Raw genomic sequence first — 19,904 nt, 5'->3', positions numbered from 1 at the left:
TGAGGCTGACTGGCCTGTAGTTCCCAGGATACTCCTTCTTCCCTTTTTAAAAGATGGGCACTACATTAGCCTTTTTCCAGTCGTCCGGGACTTCCCCCGATTGCCATGAGTTTTCAAAGATAATGGCCAATGGCTCTGCATTCACATCCTCCAACTCCTTTAGCACTCTCGGATGCAACGCATCTGTCCCCATGGTCTTGTGCACGTCCAGCTTTTCTAAATAGTCCTGAACCACTTCTTTCTCCACAGAGGGCTGGTCACCTCCTCCCCATGCTGTGCTGCCCAGTGCAGTGAGAGCTGACCTTGTTCATGAAGACAGAGGCAAAAAAAGCATTGAGTACATATGCTTTTTCCACATCCTCTGTCACTAGGTTGCCTCCCTCATTCAGGAAGGGGCCCACACTTTCCTTGACTTTCTTCTTGTTGCTAACATACCTGAAGAAACCCTTCTTGTTACTCTTAACATCTCTTGCTAGCTGCAACTCCAGGTGTGATTTGGCCTTCCTGATTTCACTCCTGCACGCCCGAGCAATATTTTTATACTCGTCCCTGGTCATTTGTCCAGTCTTCCACTTCTTGTAAGCTTCTTTTTTGTGTTTAAGATCAGCAAGGATTTCACTGTTAAGCCAATCTGGTCACCTGCCATATTTACCATTCTTTCTACACATCAGGATGGTTTGTTCTGGTAACCTCAATAAGGATTCTTTAAAATACAGCCAGCTCTCCTGGACTCCTTTCCCCCTCCTGTTATTCTCCCAGGGGATCCTGCCCATCAGTTCCCTGAGGGAGTCAAAGTGTGCTTTTCTGAAGTCCAGGGTCCGTATTCTGCTGCTTTCCTTTCTTCCTTGTGTCAGGATCCTGAACTCGACCATCTCATGGTCACTGCCTCTCAGGTTCCCATCCCACTTTTGTTTCCCCTGCTAATTCTTTCTGGTTTGTGAGCAGCAGGTCAAGAAGAGCTCTGCCCCAGTTGGTTCCTCCAGCACTTGCACCAGGAAATTGTCCCCTACATTTTCCAAAAACTTCCTGGATTGTCTGTGCACCGCTGTATTGCTCTCCCAGCAGATATCAGGGTGATTGATAGATGGGGAAGTCCCTGCTGCCTCCTCCAGCCAGAGCAAAGGCTCAGCCTTTCCCAGCTGCCTTTCCCACTGCCGGAGTCTTTCCTCACTGTAGTGAAAGGCTCTGGTAGCGGGGAACAGCTGAAGCCTTTTCCCCCTTTCACTTAGTCTGCTTATGCCGAGCACTGGCTTTGCACAGAAGTACTGTTTGCTTTCTAGTACTGATACCTGTATCTGTCGCTTACATAAAGTAAAACTGTATCATTGTGATGATCTTTTATATTTATCTGACCAGCTGGCTACACAGTACAATTTGGTGGATACTTTGACTAGGGAATAATCTAAATTAAGTTTTTACTGGAACTAAATGAACCTATAATTTAATGTTTAAATCAATACTTGTAAATTCACATCTTGCACTTAAAGTAAAGAGTGTGTAAAACAAAAAATCAAACAATACATTGTGGGAGCCACTCTTCACTAACTTCATCATTAATATCACATTATGATTAAATGCCCCTTCCCCTCCCATTAGCCTAGCTCCAAGCGCTTGGTACATCCATTGTTCTGTGTTAATTTAGTAATGTTTCTGGGAAAGCCACATACTTGTTTCTATCACCACTGTGGTTCCACTGAAAGAAGAAAATTTCAGTTTGCAGCAGGTTCCATAGGTGCCCTCTTGGCAGAGGCTAGCTATCCAGGACACATCCTTGAATTTAGAAGAAACCAGTGGGATCACCTAGTCTGACACCATTAATGCAACTCTCTGGGTTGCACTTGAATAGATGTGTTTGAATTAGGGCTTGTCTACACTTGAAATGCTACAGTGGCCCAGCTACAGTGCTGCAGCTGTGCTGCTGTAGCACTTCAGTGTAGATACTACCTATGCCAGCAGGATGGGTAGGTACTCCACCTCCCTGAGATGCAGCAGCTAGGTTGAGGGAATAATTCTTCCATTGACCTAGCACTGTCTACACTGTGGGTTAGGTCAGCTTAGCGTATGTTGCTCAAGAGTGTGGATTTTTCACACTCTATAGCCATGTAGCTGGGTCAGCCTAACCTTTTCATGTAGACCAGGCCTTTGTGCATCTCCATGGCTAAGCCTCTTCCTTTTCCTCCCTTCCTCCCCAAATTGATTCTGTCATTCGGCTCTCCATCGTAGTGTTGTGTATGGCTTCTGCTCTCCTCTTAGGGTGGACTTTCCCACAACCATGCCCTGAAGGCCATTGGTGAAAATGAATGGAGTTCATTTGGTATTACATCCAAATCCACTGTATTTAGGTTCTTTTATGGTGGCTACAACCATGGTATTTGAGCACCAGAATATGTTGTTTCTTTTCATATGATTGGAATATTCTTAATAATATCAAGATGTTATTGTATGAGCAAGATTAACATAAAATCAAAGTTCAGAAGTGACAAAGTATACAGTACTGTATACAATATCCTATATATAGGCTTTTATCCTCTCTGATCCATCCTGCAGTTTTGCTATACACATGTTCCATATGCAGACTGGGGAGATGTCTCTTGGGTGCTGTGCTTCACTAGCTACTTTTCCTCGTGGGAGAAAAGAAATTAATTATTTTCATGACCTTCTTGTGTATTTATGCACTGATCATTTTCTTTGCACAGGGGTTAGGCTCCATTAGAGACTAATTAAACCAATTTTTAAAATTTCAGCATGAAAAGATTTTTGTAGTACAAAATATTTTTTTAAATGTAAAAAGCACAGGTTTTGGGGGTTTTTTTGTGTGGTTTTGGTGCTGCCTGTCAAAAGCCATCCCTAAACTAATTATTTTCAGATAGTACAAAAACAAATCTCCCAGATTTGGGGAAAAATTCTCTGATCCACACTCTCTGATCGATATACTACTGTGTATTATACACATTTATATTCCATATTGCACATATCTCACATACAGAACAGTTAGTTACTATATATCAGTGGGCAACGTAAAAGTGGAATGTATGCACTTTGGATTCAGAGTAAGGATAACAGATCCAAAGTGCTTATTAGAGTAGAGAATTTTACACTTTGAACCTTACTGTTAGGTTTCAATCTGATTGGATTATTGTCTTGAAGTGATATATAGCCCTGGACATTAGAGGCTATAATTCCAGCTCTGTTTATAACAGAGCTATTAAATATTGTTCATGTTACCTATATAATGTCAAAATTAATATTGTTTTGGGATAATTTGTCTTATATAACAATTTCTAATAAAAGTTCAAAACAAGGATATTATATTGTCAAAAGAAATTCAGATGTTGATGATTTAGTAGTTTAGAAGATTGTGAGTCTAATAATTGTATATTTCATAATGAAGACAGCAAAGATACATAACAATTTTAACTGAAATAAAAGTGTGGTATACATTTTGTACCCTTCTCCTGACCCAAAGATGCACAGTAGAAATATCCATAATAAGGAACGGTTGAGAGTTTCTTCTGTAATATTTTCAATCTTTTTTTAGTCCTTAATAAATGGATTTATTATATTTATATTCATTATGTTTTAGATATCTGACATCCATGTTACTGGACAGTCAGAGGATATGTCTGCTAAAGAGAGGCTACTCCTGTGGACACAGCAGACAACTGAGGGTTATTCTGGAATCCGTTGTGAAAATTTCACTACCTGCTGGCGAGATGGAAAATTATTTAACGCCATCATTCATAAATACAGGTAATTGCACAGTTTACTTTGTTTTTATCTTTACACACTTGGAAATATTTATTTGGGCATTTTAATATACATGAAGAGGCCATCCAGCAGAAAATGGGCTCTGTGGCTTTTGTCTTGCGGTAATACTACAGATGTGGAGACTAAGGGCTTGTCTACGCTATCCGCCGGATCGGCAGGTTTCGATTGATCCAGCGGGGGTCGATTTATTGTGTCTAGTATAGACGTGATAAATTGACTGCTGAGTGCTCTCCTGTCGACTCCGGTACTCCACCAGAATGAGAAGTGCAAGTGGAGTCGACAGGAGAGCGTCAGCCGTCGACTTACCGCAGTGAAGACGCTGTGGTAAGTAGATCTAAGTACATCAACCAAAGTTGCGTATCTTAGATCGACCCCGCTTGGTAGTGTAGACAAGCCCTAACTATGAGTTCTCTTGGGAAATCCCTCCCTTCTGTAGCCAAGAGACACATCTTTCTCAGAGCAGTGTTAATTCCAGCCAGCCTACCTGAAAATATACCATGAGACCCCACCAAATATACTCAAAAGAATGCCCATATAGCCCATAATGCATTCGTTCTCAACCTTCATCATCCCAGGGGCCCCTTTTGCCATATAAGAAACCTCTGAGGCCACCATCTCCCATCTAGCCAGGTTTCCCCTCCATTTAGCAATGTGTGACAAGTCGTGTGGTGTTAAGCATTCACATCTGTTCATAACTTCCTTGTTCATAAGACTCCCAAGCAGAGAACTTGTCTGCATTTACCGGGGGATCGACGTGCAGCAGTTGATGCATCCGTGATTGATTTAGCGGATCTAGTGAAGACCCACTAAATCCAATGCAGATCGCTGTACTGTACTTCCACCTGAATGAGAAGTGCAAGAGAAGTGCTATCTCGTTGACATAGCGTAGTGTGGACCCCAAGGTAAGTAGATCTAAGTACGTCAACTTCAGCTACGTTATTCACGTAGCTGAAGTTGTGTAACTTAGGTCAGTCTCCCCCCGTAGTGTAGACAAGGCCTGAGACACATAATCTAATTCAGGGGGATTTTGTACTGACTAGATGACACTCAACCAGGAAATAGTTTTAAAAGGGCTATGGACAGAGTTATTTTCTGAGTGTTACTTCCATTCAAGTAGATAGTCAGAAGGAACTGCATAAATCATGCATTTCTCTCTATTTCTTTTAGTAACATTGGAAAGGTAGAGGGAAATAACCATAAAAAAGCTGCCCTGAATGACTTTTAGAGCAAATGAATCAGGCAGGATAGAGCAGTAAGAAGAACATGCATGGCCTGAGCATGTATGAGAAAAGAACAAAAAAATCTCAGAGATACTGGAAGACCCAACGAGTGGGAGAGGAATGAAATAGGGCTGAAAGGGAGGAGTTTAAAGAAACAGAACAGCAAATTTTGTAAAATGGAAAATACTTCCAGGATCTTCTTCCAAGTCTCACATCACCAGTGCTATTGAACAACATTTCAGCCTCCACAGCTTATTAATTATTAGCTGTGATACAGTTTGATTAATAAATGGTTAAAAACTTGAAAAATACATTGCAGTGGTAAAGCAACTTTTTCCTATTTTGGTGGAGGGCTGCCTCTGGCTCCAGGGTCAGCATTTTCCTTTAGTCACAGGGTTTCAGTTGAGAATGGGGGAACAAGGGCCTTTGTCACACATACATTACATAAAGCAAATTACTCCATTTTTGGAGTCCCTTGGACATATGCAGAGTTTTATTGCACTGTCCTTTTTCAGCTATTTTCCCTTTATGCTATGCTCCTCCTATATTCAGACATACTGTGTCTACCCATATACATGCCCTTCCCAGGAGTGTTTATGGGACTAATTTTGTTGCTAAGAGGGTTGTTACACTTGTGGGACCTATTCCTGCTCCCACTGAAGCCAATGGGGTTTTTGCCACTGACTTCAATGAGCTCCGCACCTCTTTCGCTCTGTATTTTAAAGCATTAAAATAAATATCCTATAATGTCATTCTGTGTTATTATTCACAGGAGATGAACGTTTTTCCCAAATATATACTGGAGCTTCTAAATACACAATTTCAGGGAAGTCTGTTGAAACTCAATAATAGAGTGGCTGCCAGCTGAAAGTTAGGCATTGCCAACAGAGAGGCCAAGCAGTGATTTCTAAGACGTTGCAATGCAGGCCGAGTAGGGTGCAGTACATAGCTGTGCTGCAACAGGAGTAGGGCAGAGACCAAATTGTGATTCAGGTCCTTTCTGCTCCATGGGAAAAGCGAGCTATGCCAGTCTTTTTCCTGGAACAGCTTACTTGCATTTTTTCCAGGCACTGGCTCAGGTTTACTATCAGGAATGTGGTGGAGGAGGAACCAGGTATGATGCTCCTCAAGGGTACCCAGGGTTGTGAAGCATCTCACCATCATCTGCCCTTAATATTCAGCAGTCTTGTCTCTGCCTGCTGTGGATCAGCTCTAAGTTTATAATCAAAGAAATAGAGATTCAAGTAATGATGAGTAAAAGTATTGGAAACAAATGATTATGTATAAAACAAAATCATAACAGGCTTTCTAGAGACTAAACTTTATTAAGGAGTTATTCTCTTGGCTAAAGAAGTTTTTCTCCCCAAAGTTCTTTTCTGCATTTGCAGCCAAGCCTGGTGGAGACCCCCTTTTCATGAAGTAAAAGTGCTGTCTGTTTACTGCCTCTGTGAAGGGCGCCAGGGTGTCTTCTTTGCCTCCTAAATATAGTGGAACAAATCTTTGATGTAAATCTCCATATAGTCTTAGTGGAAATTGAAGGTCAAAAATTGTCTTGTTACTTTAGAGATATAGCTAAGTTTTATTAGAATTAATAAAGAATTAGAATTATTAGAATTAGGGATACGTATGAGTATAAGAGCCACCTACGTGGATGCTGTTGCAGGATTTGGGCCTTGTTTTTGTAAGTAGTACTCTATGATTTTTTTTAAAAATAGACATATCAAATATCTCCCAAATTAGGCCATTGATTAGTTTAACATTGAACTTTGCAGTGTTTATTAGCTGGGCATACATTTTAAAATACAGCTCCTTTGTAGTTGTTTTTTATTTGAACCTCCCCAAATTTACATGAATGTGTAATCTGGTACTTTTGTAAAATTCGCTTATTGTTTCCCATGAAGCTCTGGGATATTTCAGTGTCCTGTACAGTTTTATAATTGGACTTTTTGTTTTTAAGTTTTTGGTTGAAGATGTGTGTTATTTGCTTGAGTATATTGTCTATAAAAAGGCAGGATTATACTTGTTCCATTTCAAGATGTGTTCTGTCACACAAGGGCTAATAGAATAAATTATGGATTTACAGTATGGCTAATAAATGTATATGTCTAAAATTAAAGCTAAATTTCAGTTACAAAAGTAACACTGAATGGTAAAAATTTAAAGAAATATCCAACGGAACTATGTGTACATAATCATAATTTTATTGAAGATTTATCTTGCATGAGCGCCTGGAAACTTCTGTTACCATCGTGGCCCCTTTGTGCTAGGTGCTGTACAAATACATGGGAAGACACAGACACGGTCCCTAACCTGAACATCCTACAGTTTAAGAACAAAAGTGAGATAAAGAGTATAGAGAGACACAGTCAAATATGTACAATGCTCATAGATATACACAAACACATGAAACTCACCCTGAGTTGCTGAGGATCAGTTTAAAGCCCTATGAAGCATTTAGGGTGAAATTCGTCCCTATGCAGAAGGCCAGTGCCAGACCTATGTACCACGTAAGCTATGTTTTGAAGGCTTATGTGAGACTGAAGTGATGCATGGGCCTTGTGCTTTCCCACAGCTCAGGGATGAATTTTACCCATCATATGAAATGAAAAGATACTGGTTAGGAAGAGAGTCTGGTTAAACATAAATTAATCAACTCACTGTCTGGTGGCAACTAGAAAAGCAAACAGAACCCTGGGATTTATAAACAAGGAAATAGACCATGCAGGAAAGAAGATCACTGTGGTGCTACACAAAGGGTTTAGGAGACTACACCTGGGTATTGTGCACAATTCTTGGCATGACATTACAGGAAGGATCTTGAAGGATTGGAAATGCTACTGAAGAGGGAAAAAGAATGAGAAGAGCTCCAGGGATTGCATCTATAAGGAGGAGTTAATAAAAATAGGTTTATATAAAATTAGGAAAGAAGCGTTAGGGTCTGATCAAAGGCCATTGAAGAGAATGGAAAGATATTAATAAGCCCTTAGCAAGGTTCATAAATAGGGCATATAAAATTTTGGTGGGCATAGGGAAAGTGGCTATCACAAAATAAAAGGAACTGAAGCCAACAAAGGACCATACACAGAAGGTATCTAGGAGAAACTTATTTACACTGAGTAGTTCACACAGGGAACAGAGTAATACAAGCTGCAGCTGTGAACATCTTCAGAAAGGAAGTAGGAGTAAGATATTACAAAGAACAAATGCTAGATAGAGAGGGTGGGATCAGTTTACATGTGCCATATGACTTTGTTTTGAAATATTTCTGTATATTCTTTCAAAACCAGTTTGCTGCTGATTTCAAAGTGGGATAAAGCATTTAACAGGCTGAATCTTCTAAATTCAAGCCTTGTTCTATAGCGAGCATTTTCAACTCTATGAAGCAGAAGCTTGCCAGGCAAGTGTTGTTACAAGCTAAGCTACAGGACAACAGTGCACACGGCACCACAGTAATGTTAAAACATGTTGCAGGTGATCAGGCACTGACATGAATGCGTTCCTTGAAGGTACAAAGAGTGGTGCCAGAATGTGCAATAACATGCTGAGCAGCTTGAGGGGATGATTTGAAAAGAAACTAAATATTACATAGTGTCAAGCCTCAAAATGCTTGGGGGTTAAGTTTAAAATAAAAAAAAGATTATTTGTATCTTCTAGTTTCTGCATGCCATTTTCTAACTCATAATTTATTGTTACCTTCTTTTTAAAAAAAGAAAATCTCAATTTTTTAGTTCATTTTGTATTCTCAGACTATTTTTTTTATAATTACCCTTCATAGCTCAGATGGAATTAAAGGCCTGACAGTTAATATTGTGCAGTTTGGGAAAAGAAAAAGAGTTTTAAGAAAGATTTTAAAAATACTTAAGTGGGCAAACATTCTTACTTTTAATGTATTACCTGAGTAAATATGATATAGCTCAGCATTTAAGCTATTTTGTTTTAACTTACATTTCTGTATTTTGGAAGATAGCTGCAGCTTTAACAAGGCTGCCACTTGATGGTTAAGTTGATAATGTTGCGACTTCCATGTTTAACCAATACTGCTGTGTCTATGTCTAACTGTTATGGTTATTCACTCTTAAATGTTTGGGTTGCTAACAAAGGTGGAACTCCTGATATCACACTGGTTTCTGAAATACTGTTCTGGTAAATGTAGAGAAATGCAGAACGGAAAGTGTAATCTGAACAGGTCATGTATATTGCTGGGCTCTAAATTAATTGTAGCCAGTTTGGAAAAAGACCCAAGTGCCCTTGTGTTTAGCACAGTGAAAGCATCACTTCTATGCCCACTGGTAGTCTTAACAGTAAACAAAGTGTGAGGATGTCTAAAGAATAGGACAGGAAATATTTCTGAAAATACTGTATGGGCATTATGTGAATGGATGGTGCATCATCACCTGCTATACTGTGATTTGATCACTGCATCTCAGAAACGATACCAAGAAGCAGGGGACATCCAAAGATGTACATAAGCCTTCCATATGAGGAGACTCTGAAAAGATTAGGACTATTTAGTTTAAGGAAGAGATGAATAAGAGAGAACGTGATAGAGGTAAATGAAGTAATGAATAGCATGGATGTTTGTAGGAAGGTTTTTTTCTTTTTACAGTACAAAGGAAGACAACAACTGACAAAAGGAAAAACCTTTACACAAACACACAGTGAACCTGTGGAATATACTGGCTCAAGGTCTCAGTGAGGCCAAGGGTTTAGTAGGATTCAGAAAAGAATTAGACTTTATATGGTCAAAGATAAAATCCACGGCTATATTATGTACCAAAAACAAAGACCATGGGCTGTGAACCCTCATGCTTTATGGCATAACCCAACCACTCACTGCCTAAGGTTAGGAAGACGCTTCCCAAATGGGCAGGTCCATTACGAGGTTTGCTGTACCTTCTACAACAGGGATGGGCAAACTTTTTGGGCCAAGGGCCACATCTGGGTGGGGAAATTGTATGCAGGGCCGGGGCAGGGGGTTGGGGTGCGGGAGGGAGTGCGGGGTGTGGGAGGGGGTGCAGGAACGGGCTCAGGGCAAGAGATTAGGGCAGAGGAGGGGTGTGGGGTGTATGAGGGGGCTCAGGGAAGGGGGTTGGGGTGCAGGAGGGGTGCGGGGTGCAGGAAGGGTGCGGAGTGCAGGAGAGGGCTCAGGGCAGGGGTGCAGGAGGGGTGCCGACTGTGAAAGGGAGCTTAGGGCAGGGCGTTGGGATGCAGGACGGATGCGGATGCGACAGGGTGCTCAGGGCAGGGAGTTGGGGTGCAGGAGGGGTGCAAGGTGCAGGCAGGGGGCTTAGGGCAGGGAGTTGGGGGGCGGGGTGCAGGAGAGGTTCGGGCTCCAGGGTGGCAGCGGCTTGTACTGCAGCCAGGGCAGGCTCCCTGCCTGTCTGCCCTGGCCCCATGCTGTGTCACTCTGGGAAGTGGCTGGAACCACGTCCCTGTGCGGCCCCTGGGGGAGGAGGGAGCACAGGGCTCCGCGCGCTGTCCTTGCCACGCCTCCAGGTACCTGCTCCGAAGCTACCTTTAGCTCTTTCCTGCAGAGCCAGGGAGGGACAGAGGTCTCCCTTCCTCAAGATCTCTGCACACAGAGCGTCAGTGAGCTGTAAGCCCTTATGATTGGACCACCTTACATCTCCTTTCATAGTAATAAGGGAGTTCTGAGAATACATCCTAAATTCATCTATGAATATTGGTGTCAGAGTTTCACCTAAATTAAACAATTAGCCTTCCAGTCTTCTTCTCAAACCTGCATTTGTTGCTAGGAGAGAAGAAGCTACATACTTTGTATGTTTCCAGAGCCTTGTTCTATTACAATGACAAGACTAAACCTTTCAGATTGTCTCCCTGCTTCTTTATGACTATATCCAACTTGTTGAAAGACGAAGCCATCTTGTCACAGAGAATCTCTAAATGGATTACGTTCTGGGTCTCCCCCAGTTATTAACTGGCTGGTGAGCCCCTCCCTCCAAACGTCAAAACGCATTCCATCAGGGCACAAGTAGCATTGTCAGCATCCTTCTGGAATGTGACACTATCGGAGTTGGGTAAAGCAGTGATTTGGAGCAACCTACTGACCTTTGTTAATCATTATGCCTTCGACCTGGTATCTAAGTCTGCTGCCAGGTACAGTGGTATTTCAGTTGATGCTCCTCCATCCCACCATCCAGAGAGGATGCTGCTTGGCAGTCACCTTCACAGAGAGCCACACTGACACACACTTGGAGAAGAGAGAAGAATTACTAACCCTACAGTAACTGTGGTTCTTCGAGATGTCACAGTCAGTATGGATCCCATGAGCTGCCCTCCCCTGCTTTTTAGGAATCCTCAGAAATTTGAATTGCAAGGGAACTGAAGGGAGTGGGTCTGGCCACCCTACCCTTTATGCCCTTGAACGAAAGCACATGGAACCACAGGGCACATGTTCAATCCCTTCAGATGCTGCTATTCAACCCCCACCCCCAAATCTCATGTGTCTGAGGTGCATGCACACCTACGGGAGATCCACACTGACTTCTGCAAGAACCACAGTGTCTGTAGGGTAAGTAACTGTTCTTTATGATACATGGATCTTGTAAGAGTGTTCTAGAGCTGTCTAGCAAATAGTTCCCTGTCATAAATATGAAGGGTAAACACCTTTAAAATCCCTCCTGGCCAGAGAAAAAACCCTTTCACCTGTAAAGGGTTAAGAAGCTAGGAGAACCTCGCTGGCACCTGACCAAAATGACCAATGAGGAGACAAGATACTTTCAAAAGCTGGGGGGAGGGAGAAACAAAGACTCTCTCTCTGTCTGTGCAATGCTTTTGCTGGGGACAGAACAGGAATGGAATCTTAGAACTTAGTAAGTAATCTAGCTAGAGATGCGTTAGATTCTGATTTCTTTAAATGGCTGAGAAAATAAGCTGTGTTGGAGGGAATGGATATTCCTGTTTTTGTGTCTTTTTGTTCAAAAGATCAACATCCTTAAACCCCTCCTCCCCCCCCACCAAACTAACACCTTTGTCTCCAGGCAAATAGACAGAAAACCCCTCTAGTTGCTCTTAGGTAAAAAACAACTTTACGTCTACGAAGACTTGTGAATTTCCCTGCAGGAGGTTAACTACCCTGCCTTTAGGTAGAGAAAACTCCAGCTCACAAAAGACAATTCCCTTTTGTCTCTGCTCTGGCCCCAAAGCAGAGAAAAAAACCCTCTAACTGCTTTCAACCAAAAACTTGCTTTTCAGCAGCCCAAAGGAAAAAAAAAATTTCCTTTTCCAATCTGTGCTTCTGGTTTAAAAAAATCTCAAATTGATCTCAAAATGATTTCAAGTTAATCCCACCACCCTGCCTCCATGTCAAGGTTCCTTCCCCACTCTGAACTCGAGGGTACAGATGTGGGGACCTGCATGAAAACCTCCTAAGCTTACTTTTACCAGCTTAGGTTAAAACTTCCCCAAGGTACAAACTATTTTACCTTTTGCCCTTGAACTTTCGTTGCCACCACCAAACATCTAACACCAGTTACTGGGAACAAGTTTGTTTGGAAACGTCTTTCCCCCCAAAATCCTCCCAAATCTTATACTCCCTTTCCTGGGGAAGGTTTGATAAAAATCCTCACCAATTTGCATAGGTGACCACAGACCCAAACCCTTGGATCTTAAGAACAATGAAAAAGCATTCAGTTTCTTAAAAGAAGAATTTTAATAGAAGAAAAAGTAAAAAGAATCACCTCTGTAAAATCAGGATGGTAAATACCTTACAGGGTAATTAGATTCAAAACACAGTGAATCCCTCTAGGCAAAACCTTAAGTTACAAAAAGACACAAAAACAGGAATATCCATTCCCTCTAACACAGCTTATTTTCTCAGCCATTTAAAGAAATCAGAATCTAACGCATCTCTAGCTAGATTACTTACTAAGTTCTAAGACTCCATTCCTGTTCTGTTCCCTGCAAAAGCATCACACAGGCAGAGAGAGAGGGGCTTTGTTTCTCCCTCCCCCCAGCTTTTGAAAGTATCTTGCCTCCTCATTGGTCATTTTGGTCAGGTGCCAGCGAGGTTCTCCTAGCTTCTTAACCCTTTACAGGTGAAAGGGTTTTTCCTCTGGCCAGGAGGGATTTTAAAGGTGTTTACCCTTCCCTTTATATTTGACATTCCCCATTAAGGAACTTCTTTAAAAAACAAACAAAACCTGGGAAATTGAATACCAACAACAAAACGCCTCCATTAAAAGTCCATTAAAATTGCATTGTGAAGCACTTAAATTCTGAAAATTCTAAAACCAGTTTTGCTCCTGGTGCATAGGCATTATTTTGAATTATGTGATAATGTTCTATTATTCTCATAGGATACCTATATCATTCCATGTGGAGGGTGCAGTGAATGAGACAGGTGTCCTCAGGATCTGTACCTGAATGGGAGGCAAATTGTGCATGTAGGGTAAACTTCCATGGACTTACTCTGCATGTACACTGGTGCGATGAACAGCATTTCTGAACACCCTTTAGTGGACAAGGTAGATGGTGTACAGTGAACGAGGTGGACTATGTAGTGAATGAAGGAAGAGTTCAGACACTGAGTAGTGAGGATAAATATTAAACATCTCATTTACTCTGCATTATCTACCCAACACAATGAATGAGACAGAGGTGCTTTATGGCAACTAATAATACTATATAATCAGATAAGTAAGGTTTATATTGAAATGTACATGTATAAGGGGGATGAAGCTAAATTTACTTGGACACCCTTACCATTACCTAATTTTTCAATTATTTTCTGTGCAACCATAATGTTCTTTAATATAATTTTCAAATTATTTGCTAGGATTCTTCTTTTGCCACTCCCTTCTGAAATGCAGGATGGACCCTACCTGATTCAGAAATCTTGCAATACTTAGTCGTTGTTTTATGATCACATGTTCTGACATGATCTTTAATTATTTTAGTAAATTTTCTTCCTTCCCTGAGGAATATATGGCTCTTTCTGGCATCTGTCCTTTGTTATTGTCTGTGAACACCGAGGAAAGAATTCATTTAATATTTATAAGCGTTTTCTCATTACAGCAATTAAAAACCTAGCTAGATTATACTTAGATTTTCATTTAACTCTACATCTCCTGTCATTTCCCCTGTGTTGCTACTTAGTGAAACTCATACAGAAATATAGCTACTTAATATAAGACAGAGGTGGGTAAATTATGGCCCGTGGGCCACATCCGGCCCGCGGGACCGTCCTGCCCAGGCCTTGAGCTCCCTGCCAGGAAGGCTAGTCCAGCCCCTCCCCTGCTGTCCCCTCTCCTCTGCAGGCACAGCTGCCAGACATGCTGCGCTGAGTGGCATGGTAAGGGGGCCTGGGCTGCGGGGTTCCAGGGGGCAGTCAGAGGACAGGGAGCAGGGAGAGGTTAGATAGCTGTGGGAGTCCCACGGGGCCTGTCGGTGGGCGGGGGTGTGGATAGGGGTCGGGGCAGTCAGGGGACAGGGAGCGGGCGGGGGGAGGGGTTGGAAAGGCGTGGGAGTCCTGGGGGGCCTGTCAGGGGGCAGGGCTGTGGATAGGGGTCGGGACAGTCAGGGGACAGGGAGCGGGGGGGATGGATGGGGGTGGGGTCCCGGGGGGGCGATTGGGGCGGAGGGTCCTGGGGGTGTGTGTCAGGGGCCAAGGAGCAGGAGGGGTTGGATGGGTCGGGGTTCTGAGGGGGGAATCGGGGTGGGAAGGGGGAGGTGTCGGATAGGGGGTGGGGCCAGGCTGTTTGGGGAGGCACAGTCTTCCCTACCCGCCCTCCATACAGTTTTGCAACCCCAGTGTGGCCCTCGGGCCAAAAAGTTTGCCCACCCCTGGTATAAGACAAGAAATATACCTCTGTTGTCTTCTTCTTTACTGCTATGGTTTAGTCAGACACCATTTTGATGATTTTATTAAATCTGCGTTTCCCAAGAATTAAATAATTTAGTTTCTGTGCATGAGATCGTTTCAGACATGAGTTGTTCTGTTGAACTCATTGACACCAGTGACGTGTGAAGTTACTCATGTGCATAAGCATTTGCAGGATCAGGGCATAACTTATTTTATTAAAGATAAACAGAATTGTTGACAGTAAAGTTGTCTTAAAACAATGAAAAAGAGGTTATCATTTGTACAGTGTAATTGAGTAGGGAGACTAAAGATAGATAAATATCTTTTCCACATTGAAATACCATGATTCCATTTAAAATTCCCCAAATACTATAGTTTCTAGTGTGGATCTTGACATTTATTTCCAAGGTTTATTAGATTCCAGTTATACAAAAACCTACATGCTGTGGGTAGCTCCATTGATTTCAGTAAGGCTACTCACAGACTGTAAAGCTTAACACATGTGTGAGTCATCCAGGATAAAAGCCTTGGTTTACTTGCAATGTTATTGAAGTATTATTCTCTTATTCCTCTTCATGGACCTATATATTAAAGTTGTTTTCTTGAACAGGTATTAATTTTGTCAGTTTTTAACACAAATTATATCTAATTTCTAACACCTACTCTAAAATCTTTAGTGGTAGAAGAGGTGCGTTTCATCAATAAAATAATTAATGACTCACTATTTGGAAGCTGAGCACCTTGATTTGGGTGTGTTTCTAACAGAGGCATCTGTTTTGTATGGAATATTCCAACTTTTTGCATGGTTTGTATTGTTTATGCATCTTTTCCAATGGCAAGGACCCAGCTCTGCTGAAAAATCAGCCATAAAATGAGTCACAGTATTATGTTTGAAGGTGAGGTCATTATCATTTTTTGAAGTGCATTTAGTTTCATTTGGTCTATACTATGTAGAAAATTGCTTAATAATTCTACACAAAATTATGTCACTTTATATTTATATAAACCTTTATACTGAATGCAAAATAACATCTGCGTTTAAAGCTTATGGGTATTTTTATTTATCCTGTCTATTTTATTTGTTTTTTACTTTTAGAAACCAAAATGCTTGTCTCCCCCCTGATGCTGTCTTTAACCCACGGATCCTCCCAGATTAAGCCAGTTAAATTAATCTAAATTAGTAGGATATGCATTATAACTGCAGTATAATCAGTTCAAGTTAGTAATGATTAAGAACTCATTTGAGAATAAATTATTGTTTACATATCAGAAACATACATAACATATATACTCTAAAGCTGTACAAAACACTGCCCTTGCTTAGGAACAGATTTTGCAACCCTTACTGGTGCAATGTAGTACTTTACTCCACAGAGAATTCACAGATAGATGATCACAAGGGATGACACACAGTATCTCTACAGCTGGAGCTGGGGAGACATACTCACACTTCCTCCCATCATGGGTTTCTAGGATCTCTGATGGGCATGTACTCAGGGTAGCTAGCCCATCCTGCAGCTCGTGTTGCTGTGGCTACATTCTGTTTTTAGCACACGAGCTCCGTATGCCTTCTTGAGATGGGAGTCACACCCCCCCACTCCAGGTGTACACATACTCTCAAAAGGAATCTTCTGAGCTTGCCCAGAAAGAACTGCCATACACTAGGTTGAGGAACAGGGGCTTTTGGTGAACTGAATGGTAATAAGCTTATGTCTGGAGAGCAATGAGGTACTTAAAAACCACAGGAGGAACTCTCTTTAAAGAAAAAGGCAATTTTTTATTGATTTCATGGCTCTTTTGTTCATGTAGGGGCTGGGGTCAGAAGAAAAGTCTAACTGAGATGAGGATGTAGGCACCCTTTTCCCTGGCCCTAAACTTCACTGCAACTTTTCCTGTTTGGAAAGAAGAGATGGTGACTGGCTAGGGATGGAGGCTCCATCTCCCCTCCAAAGTTTCAAAATATTTCCATTTGCACTTCTACTCCCCTATAACAGATGCACCCTTGCTTTTCAGTTTTAAAACCTGTTTTTTCCCTTGTCCAAGTACCAAAGGAACTCATTTTCAGTTAATTAGCCTCCTAGCTATGTTTCTGTTTCAGTAGGGGAAACAAGGACAGAGCCAATATGCTGTCTTATGCAGTCTTTTCCGCTGAATGGAGCCTATAGATAAATATAGAGTTCAGAGTAACAGCCGTGTTAGTCTGTATTCGCAAAAAGAAAAGGAGTACTTGTGGCACCTTAGAGACTAACCAATTTATTTGAGCATGAGCTTTCGTGAGCTACAGCTCACTTCATCGGACGAAAGCTCATGCTCAAATAAATTGGTTAGTCTCTAAGGTGCCACAAGTACTCCTTTTCTTTTTAGATAAATATAAACTAGTTATTGTAGGTAGACAAAAAATGTATGGGATATACAGCTGATTAAAAATAGGATGACTTTCATTGCAAATTTGTATTTTCATAAAATGAGGCTATGTTGTCTAGTGGATAGGGCAGTGGAGTAGGACTCAGGAGATTAGAGTTCTGTTTCCAGTCCTGCCACTAGTTTGGTGCATCACGTCTCTCCTTGTGCCGTAAGTTTGCCTATCTGTAAAATGAGGATAATTATACTGACCTCCTTTGTATAGCCCTTTGAAATCTAAGGATAGAAGATGCTGTATAAGAGCGAAGTGTTATTATTTTATTTTATTCTAATGGGGATATGAGTATCCATGTTTTGTGCAGGATTTTGGATATAGGACTGTATGTATAAAATGTGTGGTATTTCACATAGATGGTTGTTTTAAGTTTTGGGATGCAGTAGCAGCATTTATCCAAAGTGATTGATGAACGCTACAACAGTTGTTTTTATTAATTTAACTATGTCACCATAAGAGACATCTTCCATTTGAGTACTTCATAGCTTTTAGTCAGTGTATTGGAGTTTATTTTTATTGTGAAAAAACAAGGCATTCACACCAACTTGCCTGATCTTGTTCTGCAAGTTGACAGCTGAATAGGTGTCCTTTTGTATTTCATGCTGGTTTTACCAGCAAGTGTGAAGTGCTTGGAAAGAAAGCAGAATGAAAAAACCAACAATATATGTTTATACAGAAAATATTTTTTTCCTACTATATGTTGTGAAGTAAATCTTTATTAATCCATAATCTGCAGAAGTGTGACCATGACATCGATTAGTGTGTTCCTTTTTCAATAATTATTTATACCTTTCTGTTAATTGTAGTGAAATTCAAAGAATAACGTGAGCCTCATTCTGCTCTCATTAAAATCAATAGGGAAAACAAACTCCATCAGGGTAACAGTAGTTTAGGATTATGATTGATTTTTTATGAATGTGCCCTCAAGAAAGCACAAGAAAAACTGTGATTCTCACTGTCTGCCAGAACTGTCTTTTCGGTCACATGGGGTGTAGCAAAGTTAATGTAGCTTTTGGGATGGGGGGGATTGGTGTGCTGGAAAAACACATGATGTAATTATTGGTTTTGAAAAATGTGAAACATTTTGAACCTTTTGCTTCAATTTGTTTCTATTGCAAATGTCTTCAAGCTTTGCCTTTTGGAATTGTATGAAAATAGGCAATTTCTGCCAGGTAGCATTTACATTTCTCCCGCTCAAGTATAAAAATGAGAAAATTGAGGGAGGGAGCTGATCCCTAAAGCTGACCCTCACATAATTTGTTCTACGGGATTTGGGTATGAAAAAATATAAATGTTTTCATATTTTGAAAGACTTGGGTGGGCAACTCCTCTTTTAATGTTAACTTTCTCCTCCTGCCATCAGCACCATCAGCTTTATAGGAAGCCATTCAACTGAATTTCAAAGATACAGCTATGACAAAGACATGGTTTCTGCTTCTGGTTTATTTCTTTCTCTCTCTAGCTCTTTCCCCCTCCCCCCATCTCCCTCTGCCGCCATTTGGGTTGCTGATTTTTGTTTTGTTTTAAACATGGGCCTGGTTTTTTGGTGCAGAGCACCTATTACTCCAGTTAAGTTCAGTGGGAGCTGTGGGTGCTCAGCACGTTTGAAAATCACCTCTTCTTCTCATTTGCTAAGGCTGGCAGTGTTCTCCGTGCTGTACAAGGCAGACACTAATGAAGACAGTCCCTGTGCTGAGGAATTGACAGTACATACGTGGGAAAGCAAAGGAGCAGTGCTAATTTTGACATGTAAAACATAAAATATGGGGATAGCAATGGTCTGATGTTGGCATGAGTTAGTATTTGTGGACCTCATAAAAAATGTGGGCTTACAGGAAAGCTCTGAACAAGAGATGGAATTGAAAGACATTAAAATAGGGATGTTGTTCCAGGAATGAGGGATTGGGTGGCCCATGAAAGAAGACATGAGAGAATGAGGGAAGTGCAGCAAAGGGAGCAAGGTGGAACACGATAATAGACCAGAATAGATATGTAAGCAGGAGTATACAGACACTTAAAGTGAGGGCCAGAGTCTTAAGCTTGCTTTGGTAGGTGAGAGGGTGCCAGCAGAGGGGAATGATCAGGTTGTAGTTGTCTGCTGCATTGAAAAAATTATTGTTCAGTTTTTATAATCTAATAAACAGAAAGTTTTTTTAAAAAATGAGAAGCAAAAATGGATAGGTGTACACAGCTGTACTTATTATTAGTTACCACATGCTCTTAAAACAGTTTTTTACACTCTACACTCATTGTAGAGACCTTTTAAAGTACTGCACTGTTCTGTTACAACAATTATATTTTCAAACACATAAATACTTACGGTAATTGTTGTTTTTGTTTTACAGGCCGGACCTGATAGACATGAATACCGTTGCTGTTCAAAGCAACCTTGCAAATTTAGAACATGCTTTTTATGTAGCAGAAAAACTTGGTGTCACCAGACTTCTGGATCCGGAAGGTGAGTTGATTCTTAAAGACTTCACTGCAAAACAAGGTGGCATCTCTGCAATGCTTCCAGTTCTGTGCTTAAGGCCAGTTAGGTAGAACTGCAGGGTCTTGATGTGTGGGTGAGACAATGGTGTTCAGAGAAGAGATTTAGGTTGATTAGGAACTGGGGAACCTTTTGGGAAAGGAAGAGCCTACAGAAAGGATAGGCTCCACCTAACGCAAAACAGAA

General features: G+C 41.2%; 1 protein-coding gene across 19 annotated transcripts in view; it reads left to right on the top strand.

The window, feature by feature from the left end:
* DST (dystonin) overlaps positions 1-19,904 on the top strand; it is a 471,547-nt gene that overhangs the window by 240,382 nt on the left and 211,261 nt on the right. For all 19 annotated transcript variants that reach the window (XM_073336274.2, XM_078852094.1, XM_078852090.1 and 16 more), the window contains 2 exons: positions 3,584-3,750; positions 19,573-19,685. In XM_073336274.2, coding sequence (XP_073192375.2) covers positions 3,584-3,750; positions 19,573-19,685 — 280 coding nt within the window. The remainder of the gene's footprint in view (positions 1-3,583; positions 3,751-19,572; positions 19,686-19,904) is intronic.

Source organism: Lepidochelys kempii, chromosome 3 (genome assembly GCF_965140285.1).
Source record: "Lepidochelys kempii isolate rLepKem1 chromosome 3, rLepKem1.hap1, whole genome shotgun sequence".
Taxonomy (NCBI): Eukaryota; Metazoa; Chordata; order Testudines; family Cheloniidae; genus Lepidochelys; species Lepidochelys kempii.
The sequence above is the reverse complement of the archived record's forward strand: the minus strand, read 5'-3'. Positions and strand labels throughout refer to the sequence as shown.